The sequence below is a fragment of the Etheostoma spectabile genome, unplaced genomic scaffold, assembly GCF_008692095.1.
Source record: "Etheostoma spectabile isolate EspeVRDwgs_2016 unplaced genomic scaffold, UIUC_Espe_1.0 scaffold00569331, whole genome shotgun sequence".
Lineage (NCBI taxonomy): Eukaryota > Metazoa > Chordata > Actinopteri > Perciformes > Percidae > Etheostoma > Etheostoma spectabile.
The window spans coordinates 168,905-182,360 of record NW_022605066.1 but is presented as its reverse complement, the minus strand read 5'-3'; the positions used below and the strand labels follow the sequence as shown (position 1 = coordinate 182,360).

Here is a 13,456-nt window from a genome sequence, read left to right as displayed (position 1 = left end):
AGAAACTTCATCCAGAGTGCACCATTTGTGTTTTTGGTCATAAAAAGGCAACAATGAGCTTTTTCCTTGATTCCATAGAAACTGACTTTCATTACCATCACTGAAGTAAAAGACTGAATCCAAGAATTTGCTCATTTTTTGTTCTACTGAATCCATTTGATTCTTTCCCTTCACTCCATGTTTATCCATTGAGCAGGTTTAATGAATTACAAGATCTTTAATTGGAACACAGTATACAGTAAGGCCCCAGAGCTGCAACCCATAAATATAATTGAATGGGAGGTTTTGAAATGTCTATAATTATCATTAGTACTGTAGGGGTTGTTATTTTTGTATTTTACTTTTTACACTGTCTTAAACTTGGGAGAGAGAATAAAAAAATGCACGTTTTTCAAAAGATTTTATTGAGGAAAAAGTTTAAAAATCCAATGAACTATTGAGAGATACTAGATTAAGTGTTTGATAAAGACTGCTGTGAGCTCAAAACAAGAGTCGTGTTCTGTAGTTTATCATCACTTGCTCACATGCAAACTGCGAAAATAAATTGGATTTCCATCACAACTTTCTTTTTTTTATCATCATTTAATTGTGGTTACTTCTGTCCTTTGAATCATTTGAATGCGCTCTAAATACTCTGAATAGGCCTGCCATTTAAGATGCTTTGTGGGGAAACATTCTAGTTCTTTCTATTATTGTACGCTTGAAGGAGGATGACACAACATCCTAATATGGCACAAGTGTTGTCTTTTCCTGGTTTTAAAGGCTGCATTACAGTAGAGTGATGTCATTTCCTTAACCTACCAGACAGTTCTATTATTTGCCTTTACCCAATTAGTCATTATATCCAAATTACTGATGATTATTTATCACAAATCTCATTGTGTAAATAATTTGTGAAAGCACCAAGTGTCAACACCACAATATTGTTGCGCTATCAATCTTTAGGTATTTGGTCAAAAATATTGTGATATTTGATTTTCTCCATATCGCCCAGCCCTACTTCTAAGAGATTGTGACAAGAGAAGTTTCTCTTTTAATCTCTCTCAAGAGAGGGTTTGTGTAGAGACAGCATTTTACAACAATGTAATGGCTCTTTTCAAACAGATCTTTATATAAAACGAAATACTCCCTTGATGAAATTCTTTCATAAGGATGACTAAGGGAACAAAGCCCAACACAAGTGTCTTTCTATTAAGACCACATTATTTAAATAGCCAATGCACCTGCGCCCATCTTTGCACCCATGGGTGTGCTGTTCTTACAGGAAGGTGTGTTCAGGTGAATTCTTAGCGTATTGCTATCTTGACGCAGCAGACAGTGATTGTGCTATCGACTAACAAAAAACGGGTCTAAAGTCAGCATTTCATTGTTATTTTAACAGTGCATTAGTAAAATGTGCCTAGGGTTATGCACAGCATGCACACACAACGCTTGTTAGTCATACACAGGGATGGGCAGCAGCGCACACACATACAAAAGATTACAATTACAAATATTACGGTGCAAATCCGCCATCATAATAGCAATGCGCCAAGGTACAAACGTGCCAAAGGGAATGGGAGATGACACTGATTGGTTTATTGCATGTTAAACCCGAAACTCACCTTTGAATTAATGAGGACACTAAGTACAACCGTTTTGAACCATGTGCCCGGCGCACGGACCCTTTTTTTCCGTCAAACTAGAAAAAGTGGATTTGGCGCCTCACACTTCACATCATGTGCTGAAATCATTAAAATAGGGCCCTAAATGTCTCAACTTGTTCTGACCAACATACTCCCAAATTAAGACCATAGAAAATCTGTATTTGTTTGGGCCAGAAGGACAATCATAAATGTTTCACCATTTATGGAAAGAGCGAGCAATTAAGTAAGAATCCGGTTCAATTTTAGTTCTGGACGACCATCAGGCAACACATTTCCTATCTTTCTTGAATAAGCAAGACAGCCTGCCATCTCTTCTCATCTCTTCCTAATCTTGCTCCCCACTCTAATAATTACAGAATGCCCTTCTATGCTGTTGAGTGTCACCTTAGACCTTAGAAAGCCTATTAAATCTCCAGGAAAAAGAAGAAGAAGAAGAAGAAAAAAAAAATACATATTTGTAATTTTTTTCTTTCTTTTTAAATACTAATGTGCAAAATGTATTAGCTTAAGAATCCCATCAGACTTACTTTAGAAATGCACCGAGTTGGAGATAAAAAGTTGAAAAAGAGCCTGACAGATGCTTGTTTTCATTCCAGGTGATATCACTCATCAGGCAGGATCCTCTCAGCGAGCAGGCAATGTTCGGTGTCTAATTTAGTTTTCCGTAAGTGGAAAGGAATAGACTTTTAATGAATGGTGATGAAACTGAGACTATTAGAATGCATGGAATAACCTGCATATGGCTTGAGTGTAATCAGTCTTTTTTTCTGTCTTTGAATAAAGTGCAAGTCTATCAAAATGGGCTTTGTTTTCCCATATTAAGTGTTTTATACCATTAGCCCAACTACCAGTGTTTGGAAAGTCAAAGAACTAATGAACTGACTAATGAAGCAGATGTACCCACCTGTTACTTTGAAGCCACATTTAGTCCAGTTTTACTGGAAGTAACAGCCTATCTTGTTTTTATAGAAAAGTTATCTTGTAATTTCCTGAACTTACCAGACTGTTCTAGCTGTTCTATTAATTACCTTTACCCACTCAGTCATTAAATCATTTCTGGAGAATATTTATCAAAAACCTGGTTGTATAATTTTTATGATTTTCTCTATATTGCCTGGCCCTAGTTGAAGCTCTCATATAGCTTTCCACTTTACTGTGAATGTCAAACTGTTGATTGGGTGTGTGGTAATTATGAGTCACAGTAAAGAGATTTGGAAGTAGCTCTCAGCCCTTGCTGCCACATTCCCGTTTTGATTCCGAGTGCTGTGGACTGCTGCAGTGTTATAAGACTAGCTCTGCCTTTCTGCATCAAACTCATTTTACTGATATTAAACGGATAGTGATATATTTATTTCTCGCGTAGCTTGCGACATTTAATTTTCAAACAAGTCTTCAAGTCCAAACCCTGGCTGTGGCCCCTGAAGGTTTATTACAACTGTATAAACAACCGTATACATTTGTCAGGCAGAATTTATAAACAACATACTGAACATTTTTTAACAGAAATGCCGGAAAAAATGTAAAGTTTATTCTGATGGGAGGCTCTAGATCGAAGTTCATAGGGCAAATAGAAACTGGTTAAAGCATGGAGAGTATGAATGTGCAGTTTTAATTGCAATCGGCACGTCTGATTCTTTAAAAAAAATTCTTGTGTACAAGCAAAACCTATTTTTAGTGTCTATGCTGTAAACGGATATGAATGAATGAAGGCTTTATTTCAAACATATAAAAAAAACTAAACGAACAAAACAAAATATTAATTTAACATGTCCGAAGAGGAATATAAAGATGCAAAAGCTTATTTAATCCTACATCCTTTTCCACTACTATGTAATAATCATCATAAATAGCTACATGTTTACATCATAAAGTATTTATATCATATTTAACACCTACTTTACAATTTCATACATATATATTTACACACCACAAAGAAAAGACATTTTACCTATGTATATATTGACCATAAAAAAATAATAATTAAGTAAGTAAACAAATAAAGTACAGAATATTGGATGCCAGCTTTTATTACTACTACCTTTTTCATCACACAAACAATTTTTTGTGTCCGTGTGTGTCCGTGTGTGTGTGTGTCCCCAGGTGTGGCCGGTGCTGGAGGCGGTGAAGGTGTCTCCTCTCATAGAGAAGGTCAGCGACCACAAAGACTTCAAGAAGCTGCTCAGGACGAGAACCAACGTTCTGGTGGTCTACACCAAGACAGGTTAGAGAAGACAGACACCCTCTCATAATTAGTCTTTTTTTTGGATTAGGCTGTGGATTATAACAGAGTAAAGACCTGGTTAAAGCGGATGATATTAACAAAAAAAACAACAACATTTGTCTAGTTGTGTGTTGAAATTTGCTGTCAGTATGGTTATGTTATGCTGCTACATATGGTTTTGATATGTAGCGGCATACATTTCTGGTTGACCATCCATTGTTTCTGTCAAGGGAGGAGGCAGGGACAGCAATCCTGCCAGACCATCATCATAAGGGCTCATGGTTAATCCTTGTTATCACAATGACTCTCAAACCGCTTGTCACTGTGGAGGTTGTTGCAGAGTGCTGTAAATACGAATAACATTGGATGTTGTGTCTAATATTATCACCCATTACGTGCTGGAGTCAAAATCCTAATTTAGAGAACTGAAACTTTAACAAGTAAATGCAATTTTTGTCAGGTGTGGATGAGTAAGTACAGCACAAGCACGTCCCAACAATTCTAACGTTATGGACACAAGCACAAGGGGCCCATTCACATCGCTAGTGTAAGAAAACTTAATAGCCATGCGTTACTGCAGTTCCTTGTCTTTATTTTTACTGTATGTCACAATTTTGCTTTAAATTCTTTTATTCACCCTCTGTAATAAGAAAATGCAATTTGCGTACTTTATGTTACACTTGGCAAATCTGATTTAATAAGTTTAAAACCATTTTCCCACAATATCTTAAGATACATTCAGAATTAATGTTTTGCGCAGCTTTAGCCTGGAGCCTGCTTTAAAGGGATCATCACGGTGGTCTATCTCTGTAATGAACTCGGAATTACTTCCCATAATGAATCTTACATTATAGATTTTGAGAGTAGTCATTAAATAAAAAATAAAACACTTCATGCAGAGTTATAAAGCAGCATTTTCTTCTAACTATTAGGGAACCCGTAATGCACCCCAATAGATTTCAGTTCCATTTTGACTTGCATATTTCTGAGGTGAGGAATGCTCTCAGCAGGTTTGTAGATGGAGCTGCCTGATACTACTAGTTTTTTTATTTAATAAACCCTCCTATGCCTCAATAAGCAGCAGAGGACCCTCAGAACCTTTAGGCCATTGGATAAGGTTTTCCGCATATCAAGGATGGACTCTGTTGCTGGCTGCAGTGTCGCACAGACATTCCTCCCCTAAAGACTCTAATCTTCCCCTCTCCATGCAGGTTTTCTGCCACACTGGCTTAACGTCCTCCTCAGCAACCAATTATCTGACTTTAAGCCACATCTTATATTCATCCCCCCTCTTGAGTTAAGACAGCCTTGCCTTGTTTCTTACCCACAAGCCTCTGGCCTTCTGCCGTCAGTCACATTCCCTGTTGAGTTTAGCTCTGGTTGCTCTAGGGCCCATCAAACTTTAACAAGTGAGCTTATTAGAAAATCCGCCAGTATCAGCTCCATACATGGTAATAAACTGACACTGATTTGCCAGATGTTTTTGATACCGACCCGGTGCGAGGCGGGACCCTGGGGAGCTATGTCAGTGGCCCTATATTTAAATATAGCTTTGGCCTGGAGCAGTTAGAGGAATTGTTCTCTTTATGCAAGGTGGGGGGAGTATAAAAATGATGTATTGTGTTACACAGGGACTAGAATTTTACACTTTGTTTACTTTCCTCGCATGGATCTACTTTGCTTGCCATATCTGATGAAAATCAGTAATAGTGCTGTGTGTTGATGGAGCTGGTTAAGTTTATTACACACTAGTTTCTCCTCCTTTCTGCAGAATGCAAACTGCACAGCCATATTTTCCCTGTGACACAGTAAATTGCGTAAGTCTCCTGTGTTCATGAACGCTCCATCTCATCTATGGACGTTCAACAACATTGCTGAGAATAGGTTAGTAAGCAGTGTCACAGCAGGTACAGTACAAAGTATAGTTTGCCAAAACATACATGCTGTGCTTTCTCCGTTTGCTGAAAATTTGGCCTGCTTCAGCAGGGTCTTTGTGCCACCATATAATCTTCACATCCCCTGCTTAGTCACACTATTGTAAGATGTTGAAAGCTGATGTAACTTAAACCCCCTCCGTGAACCCACCCAGTGAAAGGTATTAGAAAACCCTCTCCCATCACCCCTCCATCCCAAACTCAGTGATCTCTTTCTTCGTTACTTGGTCCTTTAGTAAGACACTGAGCTCCACTGTAACTCAATTCTTCTTCACAGGGTCTGACATTACAGTGTCCTCTGTGTCTCGAGGCTCTGGGTTGTCCTCAGCTATTGAACGGTTCTGGTGACAAGGCTGACCATGATTTATTCTCTGTGTCTGTAGCTACATCAGGCGACTCCCACCTGAAACTGCTCTCAGATGTGGCCCAGACAGTAAAGGGCCAAGGGACTATTGCCTGGGTCAACTGTGGGTAAGTAGTAGGAAGATTTATAAAACACAAAAACAAAAACACGTTGTAGGTTGCTTCTGCTTCAATCACACGCATTGACTCCCTGTCTTTTTCCCCGGCATTATGGCCTCCTTTGTACAATTTTCTAATAGCAGTTATAAAGACATGTCAATTTGGTCCTCCCAATAATGTATCTACTGTCATAAATCTTCACAATTTAGGGTTTTTCTACTGAAGGTAAACGGCCTTCTTCCACTGGTTCTTTTGTAAGGGTGCACTTTGACAGTAGGCCACTCACTTCTTAGAGCTATTGAAGTTTTGAGTTTTGTTCTCCCTTTTGTGTACGTAATTAAGGCACTTGCTGTGTGGTGTAGCCCTCTAAGGGTAGAGCCAAAAGATGTTGCTTCATGAGGTTCTTTGTCAGAATTTCTGTATTTTTTTTGGTTTCTGTTATCATTTTGTAATTTTGTTTAAATGTGGTTGTATGCCTCCCATCAAGAGTGCTTTGTGTGTTCCTGATAAGTTGTATCAGTTGCGTATGTAGTGGTGAAATGATTAGTCTATCAATCTATTAGTGGATTCCAGGGCTAGGCTTTTTTGTTACTAGTGCCAATACAATACTGGACCTAACACCAACACTTTGAGAAATATGTACACTACTTAACTATTTTGATCATCTTTAAATAAAATTTAGTCCTTTTTTGGAAAGACTTTTTTGGGGCATTTTAAGCCTTTATTCGACAGGACAGCTGAAGACAGGAAATTGGGGGGAGAGAGGGGGAAACATATGCAGCAAAACATGGTAAGGACTGAGCCTTTGTACCAGGACGCCCCCAGTCACTTTTTTTAAAGCAAAAATGCCAGCTATAACAAACATAATTTTTTATGTAATATATTGAAAATTGACAAAACAAGCAATTTTGAAACGTCACCTTGAACTTTAGGAAGTTGTGATGGTAATTTATATTCCAACGTAATTTTAATGGACCAAGCCATTAATTAGTTAATCAATACTGAAAATAAATAGTAGCATCCCTACTTACACAGTTATGGACACTCGGTACTACAGAGGGCATTTTATAAAATTGTAAATCAAATACCTGGCTGTTACTTGGACAAACAAGCTATTTGAAGATGTCGCCTTCAGCTCTCACTGACCAGGATGGCTCATTTTCACTGACATTTTATTGATAAAGCAATTAATCAATTGATCAAAAAATAACCAACAGATATTCAATAGAGTTATACCAGCAGTCATTAGTTGCAGCCCTAGTCTCTTGGAAAATGTGTTTTCTTTTTCAAATCATTTTTCTTTTTCTTTTTTTTACTCTATGCTCCACACTTTCCCGCAGAACAATACATCTGTCATCTCTCTTTTTGAAGCACATCTATCTCCAGCCCACACTGTGGAAGTGTTTGCATTAGGCAAATGCTAGATACTCCCAAGACACCGGCAAGACTTGTTTTCTTCAAGCACAGCTTGCTTTGCTACCCATGATCTGACTTTAGCTTGTTGTTCTTTCTGCCTGTCCTGGTGTTCATTTACTTTATTTAAAAACTTTTTTATACCTGTCAACCCATCAACTGCGTGAACTGTCCTCCTCACCAGAGAGGAAATAAGGTATCATAAAACAGGAAACTGTGAGGAAGGCAGTAACTTCCCTTTGACACCTGGAGCTCCTTGTACCATTCACAATCTCTCCAAAGCTTTTTTGGGATTGAATCCAGACTGTTGACCAACAGAATGGAGGAGAAACTAAACTCAAAAGGCATTGTCTGATGTTTTGGTGTCCACATTTTTCTTCAAAGACACTCCACTTTTTGACTCAGTTACTGTTTTTGTCTGGGAGAGAAATGCTATCATCTCTCTCTTCCTTCGCCAACAATTCCAGCATGCTAGAGAGTGTGCTAATGCTAAGCAGAGATCTAAACTGAGCCAGATTCTTGCCAGGGGAGCTCGAGCGAGCCGGGTTCATCACTGCAGGACACACGGATCCGGTGCCAGGCTCTGTAGAGAAGCATTGTACTATTTGGCATATTTCACCACCATCGCAAATGGGCCGGTTCCAAATCGAAGCTCCAGCTGCAAGCTCATGGTGGACAGAGGGAGAGAGAGAGTGAAGCGCATATCACAGCGTGAGAACGGTCATCCCTGCCAAGGAAGAGGGCCACCAAGGCCAGAATGACACACTTTGAACAGATGACAGGCAACTGAGTGTTGGACAACAGGGATCCATCAGAGGGAAGGATGATCTCATACAGGAAGGGAGAACAGGACTGTGCTGCCCTGCTTCCATTCTTCTACAAATTTAGAACAGGCATAGGACATGGTAAGAAACAGGGTCTTGTCTTGATCAATGGGAATAGCAGAGCACAAACAAGCACAGCACGGATTAGGATTTGTGTTTTGTAATAATTAAATGGCATGCCGGGCTTCATCCTCTTTGCATGATGAACCCATCATTAATCCTTTACAAAAGGGACTCTGTTAACTTTGGCTTAATTCAGCGTTTTTGGCTCCAACCTTTTTTATATTTCATTTTAATGATTTCCCCAATCTTAAAGGTGCACCTCGCACAACCACCTTGGTGCATCAAGTATTTTTAGTTGGTGTACTAACCAAACAATATTTCACAAAAGTATAATAAAAGGTTTTATTGGTAATAGGGGCAAAGTTTCTATTGATTATAATAAGAAAGAATTGCTGAACACAAAGGACTTTTTCTCTCGATTTAAAAAAAATTGTAAACAGGTTGTAAAAAAACAAACAATGTTATCTACCATTTTATTTGATGGTCAAAAAGACAGGAAGCCTACTTCCAATAAAGGTCAAAGATGGAGTAGGATCTTGGTATGTAAACTGAAGATATTAACAGACTGTTGGGGTTTTAATGTTACTGCTTGTGTGTCCTGCTTGTTTCTTTTCTAAAGTTTGGCTAACGACTTGTTTGAACCTGTCTGAACGTCAAACTGCTTAATAGGGGTTGGAATCACGATACACGGCTCACAATAACAATAATATCACAAAATCCCATTTGGATCGGAGTTCTCCATTTATGATCCTTGGTTCAGTTGGTTTCATTATTTCAACTTTTAAACGGCAGACCTTTTTATAATCATTGAAATCAGTTTCAGCCGTTTTAATTATTTACATGACAGCATGTATATCAGTGAGCGAGACAGAAAATGCATAGTTGTCTTCATATTGTGTGTTGTGAATTAGCGCTGAACGATTTTGGGGGAAAAAAATGTAATGGCAAGTTTTCTGCCAGATATTGCAATTTTGATTTAAAAATCGCAATAAATGAAAAATCCACTGAAAAAGGACATTTCTTTTAACAGTCTGTGTTAGGCAACATTATTCCACTATGTATCTCGTGAAAAAAAGTAAATATAATAATGAAAAGAGGAATAAAAAATGTTAAACCAAACATTCAACGAAATTATTCACAATTAATTGTGGTCTTCACGATTAGCTATTACCATTCTTTCACATCACGATTAGGTTTGAAAACGTTTATTCGTTCAGCCCTTGTGAATGTACAAGGTTTACTGTCTTCCGGATCGATACTACTTTGTCATGTCACTAAACACAGTTATGCAAAGTTGTAATGCATCTTAAAACAAAAGTCTTTTTGGATATCATTTCTAAAAAATAAAGTCTACTTGAATGAGAGTCCTTGGCCACTTTGTACTGGTTTGGAGTTTCCTTGACATGATAGATTTTGTGATAATCTGTATGGGGTTTATTGACATTTTCCTCACAGCCTTTCACACTTGTGGCAATGTTTCAAAGGAGTAGCAGACTGGTTTTAAATCGGATGACTGAGCGTCATCTCCAGATACGTGTCGAGGTCACATCTGTTCCTAGTGTGGCCCAACCGGTGCCATCTGCCTTCATGAGTCAGCAGAATACGGCATTAAGTACCTGAAATTACCTGAAATACTGTCTGTCAACACAACCTTATTCATATAGTCCAAAACTGCGCTTGGAGCCATAATCGAATTTCACTTCTTTGAATTTATTAGCATCAGGCCTTTTCTCCAGCAAATATCTCCCTCCCTCTTTCTTTCTCTATTTAATGCATACATATACCTTGCTCTCAGAGAAGAGGAAGAGTACTCCATGTTGCACATAAAGCCTCACTGTAGCAAGTGTGAATTATGTGTAGGTAGTTAGCTAGACGTACATATGTATTTCCTTTCCAACTTTGGTCTTTTTTCAATTACAGAAATAAACCTCTGTACAACAGAGCGTTTTGGTATGCTTACAGGCTGTACAGTGTATCTTGTAATCAGCATTGTATTCCCATAACAGATGTACTGTATGTGTTTGCCTACTGTAACTAATGAATGGAGCTGGCAGCCTTGAGATAGATAGATAGATAGATAGATATATATATATATATATATATATATATATATATATATATATATATATATATAGCACTGAACATGTGAGACTGATCCCATGAAATGTTAATGCAGTTATGTCTCTATAAATGCAGCATATTCTCTCTCCCTTTTCTTAATTCAATTCAGTGAAACTTTATTGGACATTGGGACCAAAAACATGTTGACAAAGCATATTTTTTACACAGAATTAAGTGTATAATACACAATGAATATAAATAATGTTAGCAGTACAAAGAATATAACAAGCATTTACTGAACAGAAGCAAAATTATGTACATTACATAAAGACGCAAGACAAATACCTTGGTGGGGAAGTTTTAGGCAGCTGTATATATTCTACTAGTTCTGTCACGTCAACAGTTTCACCAAGAAGTTTAAATTTTAATTTGAAAGTTTTCAGTGCTAGCCCATTCCAATAGCTAATTGGTGAAAGCTTTTAATTTTCTACAAAACTTTGCATTTCTCGCTGAAGTGACTGTATGAATAGTTTGTTTTAGATTATTTGAAATTTTGACCTATCTTTTATTTTTTATTTTTTTATCTCTCAGAGACTCAGAGGGCCGTAAGCTCTGTAAGAAAGTGAAGGTGGACCCGAGCTCCAAACGCGGAGGAGCAGAGCTGCTGCATTACAAGTGAGTGAACGCAAGCTCAGCTGACACTTTTCCAGACCTTAGTCCTTTCTGGAAATTAATACAGTGTCCGTAGCTTAAAAAGCATGTTTTTCACCATTTACTCGTTTTGTGAGCACTGTGCCTGGTGTGTCTTGCAGAGATGGGATGTTCCACACAGAGTACAACCGGCCCGCCACCTTCAAAGTGAGTGCCCAGCCGAAATCCTGCTAAGCTTTTCAGCTCATGTGCAGCACAGTTGGTTTCTTTGTGTGTGTCTAGTATTAACTAATGACTTCACTTTCAGTATTAATTATTTTGTCAGTCATTAACCATATTATACTTGTGTGTGTGTGTGTGTGTGTGTGTGTGTGTGTGTATAAGCTATAAGTGCATTGTTTTTTACTGTTATGATGTTATCATTCTGCTTGCTAGTGTTTTGCCCATAAGTCTTTGCCTGGCAGATGGACAGGTCTGTGAAACAATAAAACACCAAAAGTCTCAGTGTAAACCATTAACAAGTAATCCTGATAATACGATCCCAATCATTTAATATTCTGCCTGTGTCTGCTGAATAAAATATTTCCTGCTGTTGCCTCAGAAGACATATGGTTCAATACATTTGCAGGAATTTTACCAAGCCCATTACTGGACACTTAAATGTATTAAAATAGATTAGACACCTCTTGGATGGACGAACATGTTGGTCTGTATGAGCGTCCATCTGGGACAGCCTACAGCGTACTCCACTAACTTTAGGTGTGACTTCAGGTGTAAATCATCACCAATCACTCAGGTGTTTATTGGATCAAGTGTTTCCTTTGTATAGACTAACAGGTTGGTCATTCTGAATTTTCTTTTCTTTTTTGAACTATTCAGTCCATGGTGACGTTCTTGAAAGACCCATTGGGACCTCCACTGTGGGAGGAGAACCCTGAGGCAAAAGACATCGTCCACATAGAGACAGAAAAAGTAAGTAGTGACCAAAACAACCTTTTGAGCTACCTTCAAAATAAAGGGGCTTTGGCATCGCTTTTTTTTTAAAGTATCTAGAACATTAACGTTGATGTACAGTTTACTGCTATGAGAAGACAGATGCAGGGTCCACCTCTCCTCTCCTGTTGAGGAAGTTGACACAGCAGCATGTCAACCAACACAAAACCCCACACCTAAAAGTAACATTTAACAACATTATCATCAAAAAACTGCTCGGAGTTGTTCATGAAGTCTATTAACGCAGCCTGAAAAACGTTTACAGGCCTCTCTTGTCCAGCCAAGTCAGATGGTACTTGTATCAACCCCAACACATTCATCCACGGCCTGACAACCTGGGACACTCATAGATACACTGTAGATGTACAGCATTTTGAAAGCCCTTTAAGTTAATGAACAGCAGTTCTGTCTTGTTTTTGCCTGCTGACCCACTCGTCTGGAGGCTAATTGAAGGTGTCAACAACGGATTGGGCTGAATGTGGGTCTTTTTAGGAAGTAGTTGAGCTCATGAAAGTGGCGACGAGGAGGCGGAGAATTAGCTGGTATAGGGAATGATCTTCATGCTGTCCAAAAAAGAAAGTCATTGTTTTTCCTTACTTTGCTGATGTGACGACTCTGTGCAATGTACACAGCCTAATAGATTGCTGAAAAAGCAAAGATTGTGGTTTGCTCATTATTTTAGAGATCCGTTTGCTAAACAGAGAGGTTCGTTAGGAAACCTACCATTAGGCAAGCTGTCAGAGGAATCAAGCCGCTGTATGTCATCAACACCATGCTTGAGTCAACATTAGTGATGTTTTTTTTCGGGGACAAATTCAGCCATATTATGCACTGTACGTACAGTATATTTTGTTAATAGATTTAAAAGCTTCTTAATCATTATTTTTGCCTCCCTCTCTCTGTCTCACTCTTTTTAAGGACTTCAGGAAGTTGCTGAAGAAAGAGGAGAGGCCGATCCTTTTAATGTTCTATGCTCCCTGTGAGTCCTTTTGATTATCATAGTGTTCAGTAGCTCACAGAAACAAGGACGAGTGATGCTCTCCGTTCTACACTGCTTGAACATATTGTTATCAGAAGACTGTGTGCCAGAAGAAACTTACAACAGAAATTATTGCCCCAGAACTATGATAAACGTGCCATTATAAGATGCCCCAATTGAAAAGAGAGCATATAGTATGTGAATTACGT

At 38.4% G+C, this 13,456-nt stretch overlaps 1 protein-coding gene across 1 annotated transcript in view; it reads left to right on the top strand.

The window, feature by feature from the left end:
• Positions 1–13,456, top strand: part of LOC116684797 (protein disulfide-isomerase A5-like) — a 53,258-nt gene that overhangs the window by 7,650 nt on the left and 32,152 nt on the right. Inside the window, exons 2-7 of the mRNA XM_032510225.1 lie at positions 3,747–3,867; positions 6,185–6,272; positions 11,216–11,299; positions 11,437–11,482; positions 12,155–12,247; positions 13,187–13,247. Coding sequence (XP_032366116.1) covers positions 3,747–3,867; positions 6,185–6,272; positions 11,216–11,299; positions 11,437–11,482; positions 12,155–12,247; positions 13,187–13,247 — 493 coding nt within the window. The remainder of the gene's footprint in view (positions 1–3,746; positions 3,868–6,184; positions 6,273–11,215; positions 11,300–11,436; positions 11,483–12,154; positions 12,248–13,186; positions 13,248–13,456) is intronic.